General features: G+C 40.2%; 1 protein-coding gene across 1 annotated transcript; it reads left to right on the forward strand.

Moving 5' to 3' along the window:
• Positions 1–599: 599 nt before the first annotated feature.
• On the forward strand, positions 600–11,623 carry SASS6 (spindle assembly 6 homolog (C. elegans)). The gene is given in 17 exon segments (XM_009082429.1): positions 600–634; positions 636–714; positions 2,303–2,382; positions 3,456–3,560; positions 4,473–4,644; positions 5,506–5,583; positions 6,569–6,688; positions 6,777–6,968; positions 7,175–7,369; positions 7,727–7,816; positions 7,906–8,085; positions 8,735–8,816; positions 9,474–9,583; positions 10,376–10,498; positions 10,819–10,907; positions 11,362–11,453; positions 11,538–11,623. Coding segments are annotated over 17 exon segments (1,908 nt in total).
• Positions 11,624–14,443: the final 2,820 nt, after the last annotated feature.

Here is a 14,443-nt window from a genome sequence, read left to right on the forward strand (position 1 = left end):
CTCCCCCCGCGGCCTCCCCGGGCAGCAACCTCCGCCCCTCGGCCCGGGCGGCCCTGCCGAGCGCACCTGGGCGTGAGTGTGTCTTCGTGAGTGTGTGTGTGCATGAGTGTGTGTTTGTGTGCATGAGGGAGCGTGTGTGTGTTTGTGTGTTTGTCTGCGTGTGTGTGTGCATGGCAGACAACAGATATTGCTCGTGTGAAGTGTCTGCTCCAAACACGGCGAGTGTCGGTGCCGCAGGTCCCTGGGGCTGCCTGGGTGATGTCGGTGGGATGTGATAACTCAAGTAGCTTCTTGCTCGACAAGAAGTAGTTGAAGATAAGACAGTGCTGCATAAATGGTTATCATAAGTTTCAGCGATCGTTAATAAATCTCAGCAGGCTTTTCCGGAGGTTCTAGCTGCTGGACAAAGTTTCAAAACTTCAGTTTTGCTGTTTAAACTTTGGTGTATAACAAGCAACAAGAAAAGCCCCAGAGCTGGTAACTGAAAACTTGTATCTTGGTGATAGTCACCAATAGTCATCAATAGGAACTGTCTTAATGTCCTGCCTAGATTTTTGTTTCTGAAGTGTCGCTGGTTCCTGTAATGCAGCTGTGAGCACATGTTGTTTGGAGAATGTTGTCTTGATTTGTTACTTTCATGTTTTTGCACACAGGAGGTTAAATGTTCGAGTGAATATTGAGCTGCTGTCGGTCTCTGATCCTGTTCATAGAAAGGTTTGTAGATGAGTCATATCTGTGTCATTCATTATGTGTTCTGTGAATTTTGTTCTGTAAAGGGATAAATAGGCAAAGGAAAAACAAACCAGGATTTTAATGTGTCATTTGACATGATCTTATTTTTTATATAATTTTTTGAGTAATTTAGTTGATTTGGTGTGATGTGGGATTTTTCTCCCTCATTTTTAATTTGGCTGTTTATGAGTCTTAATAAAATTGTATATTACAAGTATTTGGACATCCTCAAGGGAACATGAGTTAGAGCTTTAGAAAAGTACCTTAGCACTTTTAGTTTAAGCTACTATATTGGCAGTTAAAAAAAAAGTAACTTTCTTTCTCAGGGGAAATAGCAGTGAGGGTACTTCTGGAGATCTTGTAATCCTCTTTGTTGTGTGTCTGATTTGTCACTTGAACTGTGCATCCACTCAGTGTGATGTTAAGATTGGTTATGAGTTGGTTGTGGTGTTATTGAGTAAAGATGATTTGTAAAGGAATGCAGCATTTTTTGGTAAGATTCTGCTGATGGTGGCAGTGAAAATATTCCTTCTTCACAGTGTGAAGTAGCAGTTCAGTTCAGAACTCACCATGCTGCAGCCTGTGTCAGCAGGAGCTGGAGCTGCACTTGAGTACATCAGTGAGCAATCTGTCTAAAAAGAGAAATGCTTGACCAGTTAATGGGGCATCAGCCCAAGCAGTTCTTATCCTACCCATCAGTCTGCCCCAGCTGCCCTGGGGTGCTGTTAGCTTCAGTTTTAACTGAGCTGAGAGTGTTGTTGTTGTTCCAACAGCATCTGAGACGTGTTTCAGTTCTGTGTGTGCACATGTGCTGTGTTCACACTTCAGTCGTGTTGGAAGAGCTGACAGGTTTCAACTTTACTTTCTTCTGCTAGGGAATATTATATTCTCCACACAGGTGTGAGCCTTGTTGTAGGGAACAGGTGTCTGGGCCTAATGGAGCAGGTGTTTTGCAAGACTTAATGAGAAGACAGTTTTCCCAAACACTGTGTAGACCTCCAGTGAACAAATAAGTGCATGTTTAAAAGCTAAGCAGCATAATGCTGCAGTTCTCCTTAGGAGCTTGCTGGATTTTAGCTGTGCCCATTCTGTGTTTGCTTTGCAGAGCTCTGTAATCAAGTGTATAATCTCTTCAGATGGTTTCATAAACTTCCAGCAGCAATATGCTCTGAAAAACTTCCAGTTATGGGAATGATGTGTTTGTGATCCATTACAGTGAACTACTAGTGCTACACTCTCTGTCATGGTGTGGGGAAAAATAGCAAGTAGTTTTCTTTCTGTAAAGTTACAAAGCCTCGTGGAATTTTGAAACCTTTGCTGGTCAAAGTTGAAGGTTTCTACTTGGTTTATTTTTGTGAGAAATAGTTTTTCTGGTTTTCCCACTGTGATATTTGAAGTTGTGTTAAACACTAATGTTTTTCACACTCTGAATTAGTTGCCACAGTTCTATCCTACATTTGGTTAAATAGTAAAAATATTCAAATGCTGTTTGCAGTATTGGTTTAAAATGTTTCAACACTCCTTGGCAGTTTATAGTATTTTAAATCATATTTAAATGTCCATTTTTCAGGACTTATCTGTTCGGTTGACTGATGATACTGATCCTTTTTTCCTTTATAACCTTGTCATATCTGAGGAAGATTTTCAAAGGTAAGTGAAATTATAATATCTTCTCTGTGAAACATTTCTAAATGCAAAAAAGAATGAGGGGGTATTTTAGCTTAGAATGGTCTGTGTTAGAGCTTAGGGTTTGGCATTTTTCCCTTGTGTTCTGTCAGCATTTTGTCAATATTGTTCTCCCTGAGCTGTCAGGGAAACAGCCAAGTGCAGGGAAGTGATCAGCCAAGGTTATACAGAGGATCCTATTGGTGTTCCCTGCATAGATCCAGTGCCACAGTACCACAGTTTATATTACTGCTTTTATCTGCTGTTTATTGTAACTGCTTCTTACAGACTACTGTGTGTGTGAACTAGTTCAAGAAGTAATTGCAAGAGGAAAGTCTGTTTGGCTGGACATGGATTCACAGCCCTGAGCCTTTGTCTTATGGGTTTCTGTGTACTAACTGTACTGTTTGGGCTCATTACTTGCTCAGAATTTGATCATATTTGGGCACTAGACATGAACAGTTTATTTTCTGCTTTCTTTGGTTTTTTTAATTTATTTTTTCTTCTGTTTTGTTGGGGTTTTTTGGGGGTGATTTGGTTTGGTGTATTTGATTTTTTTAAAAAGAGAGATGTGATCGGTGTGTGGATCAAAATGCAGAAGTAAAATAGTGTTTGCAAAACAGATGTGCAGACGTGTTTTGTTGCACAGAGGTAGAGCTTTGTGCACCCACTGTTGAATGCTCCTGTCTGTGAGCTGTGTGTCTGTGGTGAAGTCTTGGTAATGGCTGAGTCTCCCCTCACTGTCCTGTGCTCCTTCTATGTGCCCTGTCCTGTAACCAGCCTGCTCTGTGCTGTAAGGAAGATTCCTACTGAAAGGAGCACATTTGTTGTGCCACAGTAAATTCTGTTTCTTTCTCAGTGCAGCCCATTTGCAACAACTCTTGAAGTCAAAAATATCCTCTGGGGATTATTATCCAAGATGTGGTCACATTTCTTCTGTTTGTCTGCTAGTAATGACACAGTCAGAACTGGTTCTTTCTACTAGTGTAAACAAAATATTTTAAGGAAATAAATTACACTTTATATATTGTTAATTCTTTTCCAATCTGTTTCTATAGTTTGAAATCCCAACAAGGTCTCTTGGTGGACTTCTCTGCTTTCCCACAAAAGTTTATAGATCTGCTTCAGCAATGCATTCAGGAACAGGACAAAGATGTCCCAAGGTAGGGCATAAGTGTGTGCCATGTTACTTTGTGTGTACATGTGTGTAAAGTACTTGTGAGTCACTCAGGCTGAGAAGAGTCAGTGGAACAGGATGGTTTAACCTGCCCCTGACACACCTGAGTTTGTCAGTGGATGTTATTGGCAAAACCTCTGTCTTGGGAGGACTGAACAGTGGAATTGATATCTAGTCATAGTCTCTCCATCTGAGTTGAAGCTGGCAATCTGCACGAGGTGACACGTGCAAGGATGCAGCACTAGGGTTTTTTGTTGTTTTTTTGGGTTTTTTTTTTAACAGTTTAATGGTAGAGAGCTAATCTGGGTTTGGTCAGCTGACGTGTAAATCATTGTCTCAGAGAAGAAGACAAAGTTATAAGGATTTCTTTCTTTCATTTCAGAGTTCAGATGTTAAGATGTGAGGGGGGACCTGAGACCCACTCTTCCTTGTAGTGGCCTTTTCCTGTGTAACTTTTGTGTGGGTCCCGAGCCCTGTACCTAGCTCCACTCCCTGCAGTCAGGCCATTTCCTGAGTATATGTACTGTGGGAGTTTTACTAGTATGTAGGATACTTAAAAGTCAGCAGTCTGTTCTCCTTTTGAATTGGATTACAAAGGCCTTACTTGGTTTGGGACTCCCAAGTCCAAGATGAGCTTCTGGAAATATTATAAATAAGCAAACTCATTAGTTTTGTACATGTCTTACCATAAGGTGAAAACATTTTAACTGGTATTTGTTTGTAGTATTAACTGCAGCATAGGGATTGAATCATGTAAATAATTCTTTTTCAACCAAAAACTAGGCAGGCTTTTATTGCACATGTGAAGATATACTCTATTGGAAAACAGCTTTTAGGACCTACAAGTAGTTTCCAACAAGAATATGCTAAAGATTTGACTATTTTTGTTTCTCACTAGGTTTTTGCTGCAGTTAGTTTCTTCCTCACCTGTTCTGGATCACACACCTGTCTCTTTAAATGTAGTGGAGACCAACCCTTTCAAACATCTTACCCATCTCTCCCTAAAATTCCTACCAGGAAGTGATGCAGAAATAAAGAAGTTTTTAGCTGACTGTTTGAAATGCCTTAAGGTAAAATGAAGGTTTGTCATATCTACAACTAGGCCTTGATGCTGTGTGTACATAAGCATGTTTTTCAGTCTGAATACTTTAGAGGTTTGTGCCAAAGTGTGTACTCTCATTTTTCTGGTTCAGCCCATGTATGTCACTGCGTGCAGCCCTTGGGATGTGTGCCCAGCACTGTCATTTGACCTGACAGAAACTGAGGTATTTCACACAGGCAGTGCATGTGTTGTGCAGCTGTTGGATGCTTCAGTGTCTCCTGCTCCACAGATTGTGCTGATTGCCAGAGCAGCTGCAGGAGGAACTTAGTGTAACCTTTCAGTCTTTGTTCTGCAGTTGGGGCTTCATGGAGTTGTAAAGCTTTATGGACTTCTAAGGGCTGGCAGCTACCAATAGCAAATTAAAATTCCAATGTTGATGCAGTTGGTAGCATGCTAAGGTTTGATTTAATGAGAGATTAAAGGTCTCATAGTTCATCTGTTGTCTGTTTCAGTTTCATAGTCTGGGATTTGTGTCTCTCCTACTGTGCTGTCATGTTTCTAGCCACCTAATAAACCTTTCTAGTAACATAAATTTATAGTATCTCAGCTGATTTGTTCTTCATGTAGCTCCTTTGTAAACAAGTCTTCATGATAAGATACTATTTCCTTATAGAACCTTGACAAGGATTTAACTTGGGCTTTTTACTTTGTGAGCTAGTGGCTTTTCTTTTAAATTTATTAGTTATTTGATATGAAACTTAATAAGGTGTCTCCTTCCAAAAGCAGTGAGCATGTGGTTGCTTAGGCAGGCTGTGCTGATTAAATGGAAGCAAAATGCTACTTGTAGTTTGGGAGCTTAAGATTTGACTTGATGTCAATTTGTACACAGGAAGACAAAAGGATGTTGGAAGAAAAGCTTAGAAGAACTGAGGAGGATCTTACTAGGCAACTGAGCTACACTCAGCAGGTAATGTTAAAAATTAACTTTCTTCTTGTAAGTTGCACTTGTTTTAATCTGTGGAAAATGTGCCTTTTCATGGGCTGGTTGGTTAGCCACTTCCTAGCCAAGATGATTGACTTCAGAGTGAGTGAAAAGAATTAAAGAAGTCTCCTGCAGCTGTTGCAAAGACTGAGCAGAGCCTGCAACTGAGCTATGAAGTTTAGTTCTTGCAGTACTAAACCAGAATAGGACTTTCTTTTGTACAGAGGTCTCTGTATGCATATACGAGTTTTATACTAAATATCTGGTAGTGTGAAGATATATTTTACCTATTCCATGGATGGTTGGAAGTCCTTTTAATTGGGAAAAATTGTGAAACCATAATAAATAAGTCAGAAGTCTTAGACTTCGAGTCACTGGACTTCTTCTTGATTTTTGCAGTCAACACCGTAATTATTTCACCTCTGTTTCAAGAGGATAATTTGGGTCAAATTTTGCAGTTATCAAGGTGACTTTTTTGACTATCATGAAACAGAACCATTCCATTAAAACTCCTGCTACGGAGCTTTTTTGGAGTGAACTATTTTTTTGCCTCCTGTCTGCAGTTTCAGTATGAGTTACTGGAATGTTTTTGCTGAGTTGGAATGCAGAATTACAAATCAAAAAGAGGAAAAGATGCTGCTGAAGAACTCCCCCTTCCCCCACCCCCTGGAGCACTCTGTGTTATAAGGGTAGGGAACATTGGAGACTGGTTTTCACTCTTAAACAGTGGTTGGAAGAGAATACCATGGGAAATCAAGATTATTTGATCCACAGGGTCAGAAAGCTCTTCAGCTTCTCAGTGCTTTACTTTTCCTGTTTAGAGAATGAACAAATCTTCCGGCATCTGGTGCTGAAATTTAGACTTTTCTTAATAATTCCATGTGCTTTTAGTAAGCAACAGTAAAGAATAATCCAGTATTGACTGAAATGAAGTTTTTAAAACCCTGTACTTTGTATCAAACTTACACAGAGTTTGTCAGAGAAGAGCCGAGAACTGGATAAACTGAAAACTGAATGGACCTCGTACACTACAGCCCTGACCAACAAACACTCCCAGGAGCTGACAAGTGAAAAGGAAAGAGCTCTCCAGGTATGGCAGCAGCAAAGAATTAATAATATTCTTGTATGTGAATAGTCAGATTCATTGAATAACTATTTAATTTCTTTGCTTCTCACAGGCACAGACTCAGTACCAACAACAGCATGAACAGCAGAAAAAGGAATTAGAAAATTTGCATCAGAAAAGTATTCAGCAGTTGCAGAACAGACTCTCAGAACTCGAGGCCATCAATAAAGACCTAACAGAGAGGAGATACAAAGGAGACTCCACAGTCAGGGAGCTGAAAGCGAAGCTTTCTGGAATGGAAGATGTATGGCTTCTTAATTTCCACACTCAAGCTTGTTATTTTTGGAGCATTAGCACTGCCTGCCTAGGCCTGTAGTGGAAAATATAGCATGTTAGATTTGTTCATCTCCTCTTTTTCCCATATTGTGTTTCCTATGTAGATATAGCTGCTTAAATTACTGCTACAGGTTTTCTTAAAAAAAATAATTAAATTCCTTCCCAACACTGTAGGAATGTCAGAGAGCAAAGCAGGAGGTGCTGTCACTGCGTCGGGAGAACACCACTCTGGATGCTGAGTGTCATGAAAAAGAGAAACTCGTTAATCAGCTGCAGACAAGAGTTGCTGTCCTGGAACAAGGGATCAAAGACAAAGACCAGCTGGTTACTAGAACAAAAGAAGTATTAGATGCGACACAAGAGCAAAAGGTTTCTTCAAGTTTCAAAATAACTTTTATCTAAACTCTGTAGAACCTTCTCAATTTCTGCTCCCACAGAGTAGCAGCTGAGCAGTTTTTGTGAATTCAGCAAGTGAGCTTTCAGGTGTAGTCAAGATGCTAAATTATGGCTTCAAAAGTTTGCTGGATTCAGTTTTAATGTTGTCATACTGGAGTAATGTTAGTGGTATTTTTTATAAGAAAAAAGAGGATTAATTGAGGTCCTATGAAATTTGACTGAAAAGCAGAGAATGATTTCTTGTAAGGATAGTTCTCAAAGAATTATGAACTTGAAATCCTAAGTGATGTCTATCGCATCTTTATTGTGTTTTGTAATATTCTTTTAAAGGTGATACTGGAAGAGAGTACAGAGGAAAAACAAAGGCATGTGGAAAAACTAGAGACAACAATTAAGTCGCTGTCAGCTGAACTTCTTAAGGTTTGTTTGAACATGACACTTTACCTGTGAAACATCTTCCTTCTTTTCAAGTGTTCATTTTGAGAATGTCTGTTGGTTTCTTTTAACAGGCCAATGAAATTATCAAGAAGTTACAGGGAGATCTGAAAACTCTAATGACTAAACTAAAACTGAAAAATACAGTAACGATTCAACAGGAAAAACTACTGGCAGAAAAGGAAGAGAGACTTCAGAAAGATCAGAGGGAATTGCAGGAGATGGGACAGTCCCTTCGAGCAAAAGAGCAGGAGGTAATGTGACAGTTTAACCCTCTGACTATGCTGCTGTGTTGGGATTTGTGGGATTTAAATTAGAGCAGTAAGTTATTTCCATGGAATACAATGTACTCATTTACTTAGTTGACATATTTATTTAAACATGTAATCAACTTTCACATGCTGCTGTGTTGGGATTTGTGGGATGTAAATTAGAGCAGTAAGTATTTCCATGGAATGCAATGTACTCATTTACTTAGTTGACACATTTATTTAAACATGTAATCAACTTTCAGGTGTTTCTAATGTTACACTGATGTGTAAGAGCCATCCAGTCACATGGAAGGCAACTGAAAGTGTATTAAGAGTTCAGACTGATACTGTGGATGAATGAGCATCCTCTGGAAGGTTCATTGATGTGTAAATTGGTGAAGCCAACAAGAACAGGGTGAACTTTGTCTTCCATTAAGCATATTCCTCTGTTTAGCATCCTTGCATTATTTAATCATAGACAAATTCAGGTCAGAAAGGATTCTGGCTGAAAGTAGGGCTTGTTTCAAAAGAATTTCCATATTGCTTTCGTAAAAAGCGATTCAAACTTCTTTAATTTTAGAACAACTTCATATATTTTGTTGTTGTTTGTGGTTAGTAGTAGCTGCTTGATGGTGTTATGGGAACATTACAGGTTTGCAAACTACAAGAGCAGCTAGAAAGTACAATGCAGAAACTAGAAGAAAGCAAGCAGTTACTGAAAACCAATGAAAATGGTAGGTTTGTACACTTTCCTTTCTCCCTCTGTAAACATGATGTAGTGATCTCTCTGCTGCTGAAAATGAATGGAACCAGCTGTGTTGGAGTTCTGTGCAGAGCTGTGGTTATTGTTGTGTGTGGAGAACAAGCCTAGAGCTGCAAGGCTGTTTGTCACGTGTGGAGAACAAGCCTAGAGCTGCAAGTGGGGAAACCTTCTCTTGCCTCTGCTGCTTAGGGTGTGGGGTGCTGTGCACGTGGGGGATAGCTTGGAGCAAGTGCCTGGAGGGGCTGGGGAGCCTTCACGTGTGGAGAACAAGCCTAGAGCTGCAAGTGGGGAAACCTTCTCTTGCCTCTGCTGCTTAGGGTGTGGGGTGCTGTGCACGTGGGGGATAGCTTGGAGCAAGTGCCTGGAGGGGCTGGGGAGCCTTCCCTTGCCTCTGCTGCTTGGGGGTGTGGGGTGCTGTGCATGTGGGGATAGCTTGGAGCAAGGGACAGAAGTGCCTGGAGGGGCTGGGGAGCCTTCAACAAATGGCTTTTCATGGGACTAGAACTCCTAGTGATGCTTGAGCTTAGGGAGGAAAAATAGCCTGTAAGCTGTCATTTAAGGAAGGGCTACTTGCTGTTTGAAACAGCTTGTAAGAGGTAGGAAATGAGCTTTGTCTGTCTCTCTGCAGTAATCACATGGCTGAACAGGCAGCTGAGTGAAGTTCAGATGGCAAAGAAGCTGGACACGTCTGCCAGTGCACATGGTGCTGGTAGGGCTGGAGTTTCACCTCATGGCATGGTAAGATAGAGCTACACATAACAGGGTTAGGAGGTTCCTGAATGAGTTCCTGAAATGTATGGCCCTAAAAGAGGAACAGTAAGTGCTTTCATCATCTTTGGGCCTTATGGTTTTGGGTGTAGTTTGGGGGATTGGTTTTGTTTTCTTTTTTCTTTTTTAATAACAATACCCAGTTGGGAAAACATACATAAAATACACAAACCAATGCAGAATTAGCTTGGAGAAGTGCAAGGCGAAGGGGAAAAAAAGGCATTTGTGTGTTGTGAGGTTAATTTACTAATTATCTTTTTATAAATTGAAGAGCAAAATGTACTATTTGAATAATGAGGTTAATTTACTAATTATCTTTGTATAAGTTGAAGAGCAAAATGTACTATTTGAATACTCTTGATATTCAGAAACGTGAAAATGAGGGGTAAGAAACATTGCCTATAATCACTGTTAAACACCATAACATGCTGGTTCTGACTCTGTTGTTACCTAGTGATTAATGAGCTGCTTGTTCAGTAGCAGAAGGACAGAGGTCTCTTGGTTTATAGCTGGATACATTTAATATATTCATCTGTTACAGGGTGTGTAGCTTGTAATTGCTAGCTAAGAGTTTTTGGGTTTTTTTTTTTTAAATTAAAAGTTTTCTTTAAGCATGTGCATCTTGGAAAAGTGATGTTTTCTTCCCATCAGGAAGACTCACATGAATGTTAGCTTTGTGTAATGGTGGTTAATTGTTAATTTTGAATCTCTGCAGTTACTTCAAGCATTGTGTTTCTCCTTCAATGGATGTTTCTCTTGCAGGCTGACCGACCCTCCTTTCCCAGCTCAGCAGTCAGTCACCCCATTTCTCCTCTGTATGCCTTCCAGAACTTCCTGGACCCCACACACAACAAAACCACCACTCCACAATGCCCAGTACCAAAGGCAGGCACTCTGACCTTTTTGTTTGGTTAAGAATGTGGTAGCATAAAATATCAAAGCATAATGTTCAACTGTTTCTCAAACTGTGTAAATATTTACTGTATATCCTAGTACTCTTGGGCTTCCTGGCCTGAACTGATCAGTACTAGTAGTAGCTAATGCTTGGCTGTAGGTTGCTGATTCTCACAGGCTTTGCTGCACAGCAGTGCTCTGTGAGGTACAGAAACATGGATCCCTGGGAAGTTTGCCCTCTGAATGCTCTCCCTGGTGGGGACTGTCAGCTCTGGAGTGGCTCTTTAACCTGTGGCTCTCTGTTTGTGCAGGTTCAGTTTAACCCACAGCTTTCCAAACTGAATCGTTGTTCAGATGCTCAGACAGTGACTGCAACCAGCCACCCAGCAAACAAGGAGAAGTAAGTGTCATCTCTTGCATTTTTAGTATTTTAATTATTATATTTATGAAGCTATTTGTCATCTTTGTGTGTCTGGAACTGAGCAAAATGTTTCCAGTACCAAGCTAGTTCTGTGACCTGCCTTTGTCCATCGAGGTGTTAGTGAATTTTAAGTTGTGGCCACAGGCCTGGCTTGTCACTAACAAAGGCAGAGCCATACTTGCAGCAGTGGGTCCCTTTTGGTTCAGTGTCCCTCCTGGTGACAGATATAAGCTATCAATCAGGTGATGGGTTGGTCAATAAAAATAGTTCTAGGCTGTTCTTAACCTACTCAGTGATGGTTTAACTTTAAATGGTAAAGTTCGTAGGAATACTGTAGTTGCTCTTCAGGTGAGGATTTTTCTGAATGAGGCTGTGGTAATGCACTGTTAGTAATACCTTTGCTTTACATTTTAATTAATGTTTTTATTTCTAGTGCTGATAATTTGGGGCTGGAATCCAAGTACTTTAAGAAACAAGATGACAGCATTCCTTTACGAGGGCTTAGTCAAAATACACTTAACTCAGGTATGTAAGAAACAGTAGATCAAGACCTTATTTGAAGGGTGATAAGAGATGGTTCTCTGAAGTGTCATTTCTGCTGTTGTACAGAGTACCTGAGGCCATACCTGCCCCCCAAGGCACAGCCAGCACCAAAAGCTGCAGCAACACCAGCCTCGGCTTATTTTCCTGGATAGCAGGCACAGGGATTTTAAATAAAGTAAGAGTTCTCTTCTAACCATTTGGGGGCTTTGGGATGTGCTGTAATAGTTTGTTTGTTAGTATCAGTGTGAACTGACATAATTCTATAAACCTGTTTCTTGGAGAAAGGTGCCTGTACTGACTTGGATGATGTTTCAGGATACCTGAGCCTAAGGAGAAGATGAAGCTTTAAGCAGCCTCAGTGGGAACAAGTTATGTTAAGTCACTGGGGTTGTGCAGAATTTTCTCCTGTTATTGTGGACCCTGTAATCCTCCTAAAAAGCCACCAAAGTGCTCTGACTTTTTTATAACAGGTGAAATGTACATTCCTAAGAACATTTATCTGTTAATTTCTATTTCTTGACCCCTCCCAGAGAAAGGATGAGGCAGATGGAAAGTGCTGAACTAGGCTGTGCAGTCAGTGGTCAAGCTCTGAAGTTAGCAGGACTACCTCACTAACCCTCCCTTAGAGCTGGAGTTTTAAAACCTTGCTTAATTTTGGAACCAGCTTATTTGAATTGCAAATAGACTTACAAATAATTTAATATTAAATATGCTAAATGATTTCACAGAAGGTATAAAATTCTAATTGAATATTCTCATTCTTGGTTCCCATAACTCTTCTGTTAATCTGTCAATTCCACAGGCCACCGTGCATCAAACATTAAGGTGAAGTATCTGAATAGTGAACTATTGACAAGTGTCACAACATCTAAAAGTGACTTTATTTTTACAGATCATATTTTACAACTGTAGGACTGTACAGAAATTTAAGATACTCTAAGGTCTATTCAGTTTGCTCTGCTGTTTGAGCTCCAATTTTAGAATCAGTGGCACTTGGTGTCCCCCTAAAGAACCAGCACACATGTACTTGTAACAGACAAAGTACACTTTAATGACTATTTACATACTTCTGTTAAAGAGATTTCATACCTTTTACCTTAGTTATTTAAGTGTAGCCAGAGGATTGTACATTTGAGTGGTTTGTTTTGCTGTGCAAAATGTGTACATCTGTTTATAAATCAGCACCATGTTCATGTATATTCACTGGTTTTGGCATGTGTAAGTTTCAATGGAAATATTAAATTGTTTTTAGCAAAGACCCTGATTAGTAATGTTTTAAGAGTACTAAACTAACATCTCCACTGTACTGCAGTTCCCAGGTGAGGCAAGGGCCAGAACAGCAGAGTTTTGTTTACCTGTTTCTGCAGTTTTCTTCCTCCATTACTCCTTTCCCCACAGCCGCAGTGCTGCAGGACCCGATGCTGCGTGTACAGTCCCCCCTGCAGCCAGCCCTGTGCTTACACACCCGTTCCTAAGTTTCAGCAGGTGTAAGTGCCTGAATTTGCTGTTTCTCTGATCCAGCCAGCCCTGTGCTTACACACCTGTTCCCAAGTTTCAGCAGGTGGAAGTGCCTGAATTTGCTGTTTCTCTGATAGTGCAGATGAGCTGCTATCACAGGAAGCTGCTGAGTACAAGGTGGGAGTGGCTTTCCTGGTCTCCTAGGCCTCTTCAAAACAAACAAAAGCATTGTGGGCCCAGGCACAGGAACGGCTCTCTGCTGTTACTGGCCTGTTTCCTGGAGCTGTGGCAATCCTGTTCCATTGAAGCCCCAGGAAATGAGGAGACAGCTGCACCCAGGCTGTGCTGCTGGACAGAAGGGACAGTTCCACCGTGCTCAAGGCCACCTTATCTAACAGCTAGAACACTGTGCTGGACCACGTGCCTTTTCCCATCTGCTGAAGTATAACATGCACTAACAGAACCTGAATTAAGGTTTTAAGAGTCATAAACAGTTATTTAAAAATTCATTAAAATATTCAACTTTATTAACAGTATATTTACATTTTTTTCCTGCTCTTGGTCAACTGTGGTGAATGTTCAAAGGTAAAAAAGCATTAAGCAATAACCACAAGATGAAAACATTTGAAACCTATACAGTACTTTATACACAAATTTATACAAAGGAACACTTAAATAATACAACTGGACACAAAAATATACACTTTTAGAGAAATTCACATCAGTAATTGTATAAAGCTCTCTTCTGTACTAAGGGTCCTGAAATTTAGGACTAAAACTTTAGCTCTGTAATGCAAAAGGGTTATTGTGACAGTCCTCAAAGGCCACTATCGAGCACACGGACAGATTCAAGGCTGTTAGCTTAGAGTTCAGTCTGTGTATTCAAGTTTTGAGGTCCTTTATGATTACGCAAACACCAGAAATATAGTGGTATCATAAACGGTGTGTAGGAAAGAGGAGTTTTAGAGCCAATATGAAAACCTGTAGGCTCCAAACACCCACTTGGTATTTAAACAAGAGTTTGATACTACCGTTTATTCAAAAATAGAAAGAGTAAATGCACTTACATAAGAATAGCTCTGACTGCTCAGCAAGCGTGCTCAGGTGAGTCCAGATTAGTACAAACTTAAAAAATCTGCCATGTGATTTTTAAAAGAAAGGATACCAATTCACCTTCTCCTACTCGAGTACATTTACATTAAGGCTTTGAATCATCTGACCCAAGATTTTACAACATTAAAACGAATGGGTCCACATGGATGCTAATATGTCTCATTGAGACGTAGCATGACTAGAATTAAAGCTCACCACCGTCAGGAAACAGAAGGACACATGCTCATGCCTTGACTCTACTTTTTGTCTCTGAACTAGAATGTAAAGTTTAGCAGTAACAGTATTTCATGGCAAGAGACAAGTATGTAACTGTTTATAAAAGCAAATTTTTAGTTCAATGGCAACGTCTTTGGAAATTTGTTTATAAAAGCAAGTTTTTAGTTCAATGGCAACGTCTTTGG

This window comes from Acanthisitta chloris, unplaced genomic scaffold, assembly GCF_000695815.1.
Source record: "Acanthisitta chloris isolate BGI_N310 unplaced genomic scaffold, ASM69581v1 scaffold8629, whole genome shotgun sequence".
Classification (NCBI taxonomy): Eukaryota; Metazoa; Chordata; class Aves; order Passeriformes; family Acanthisittidae; genus Acanthisitta; species Acanthisitta chloris.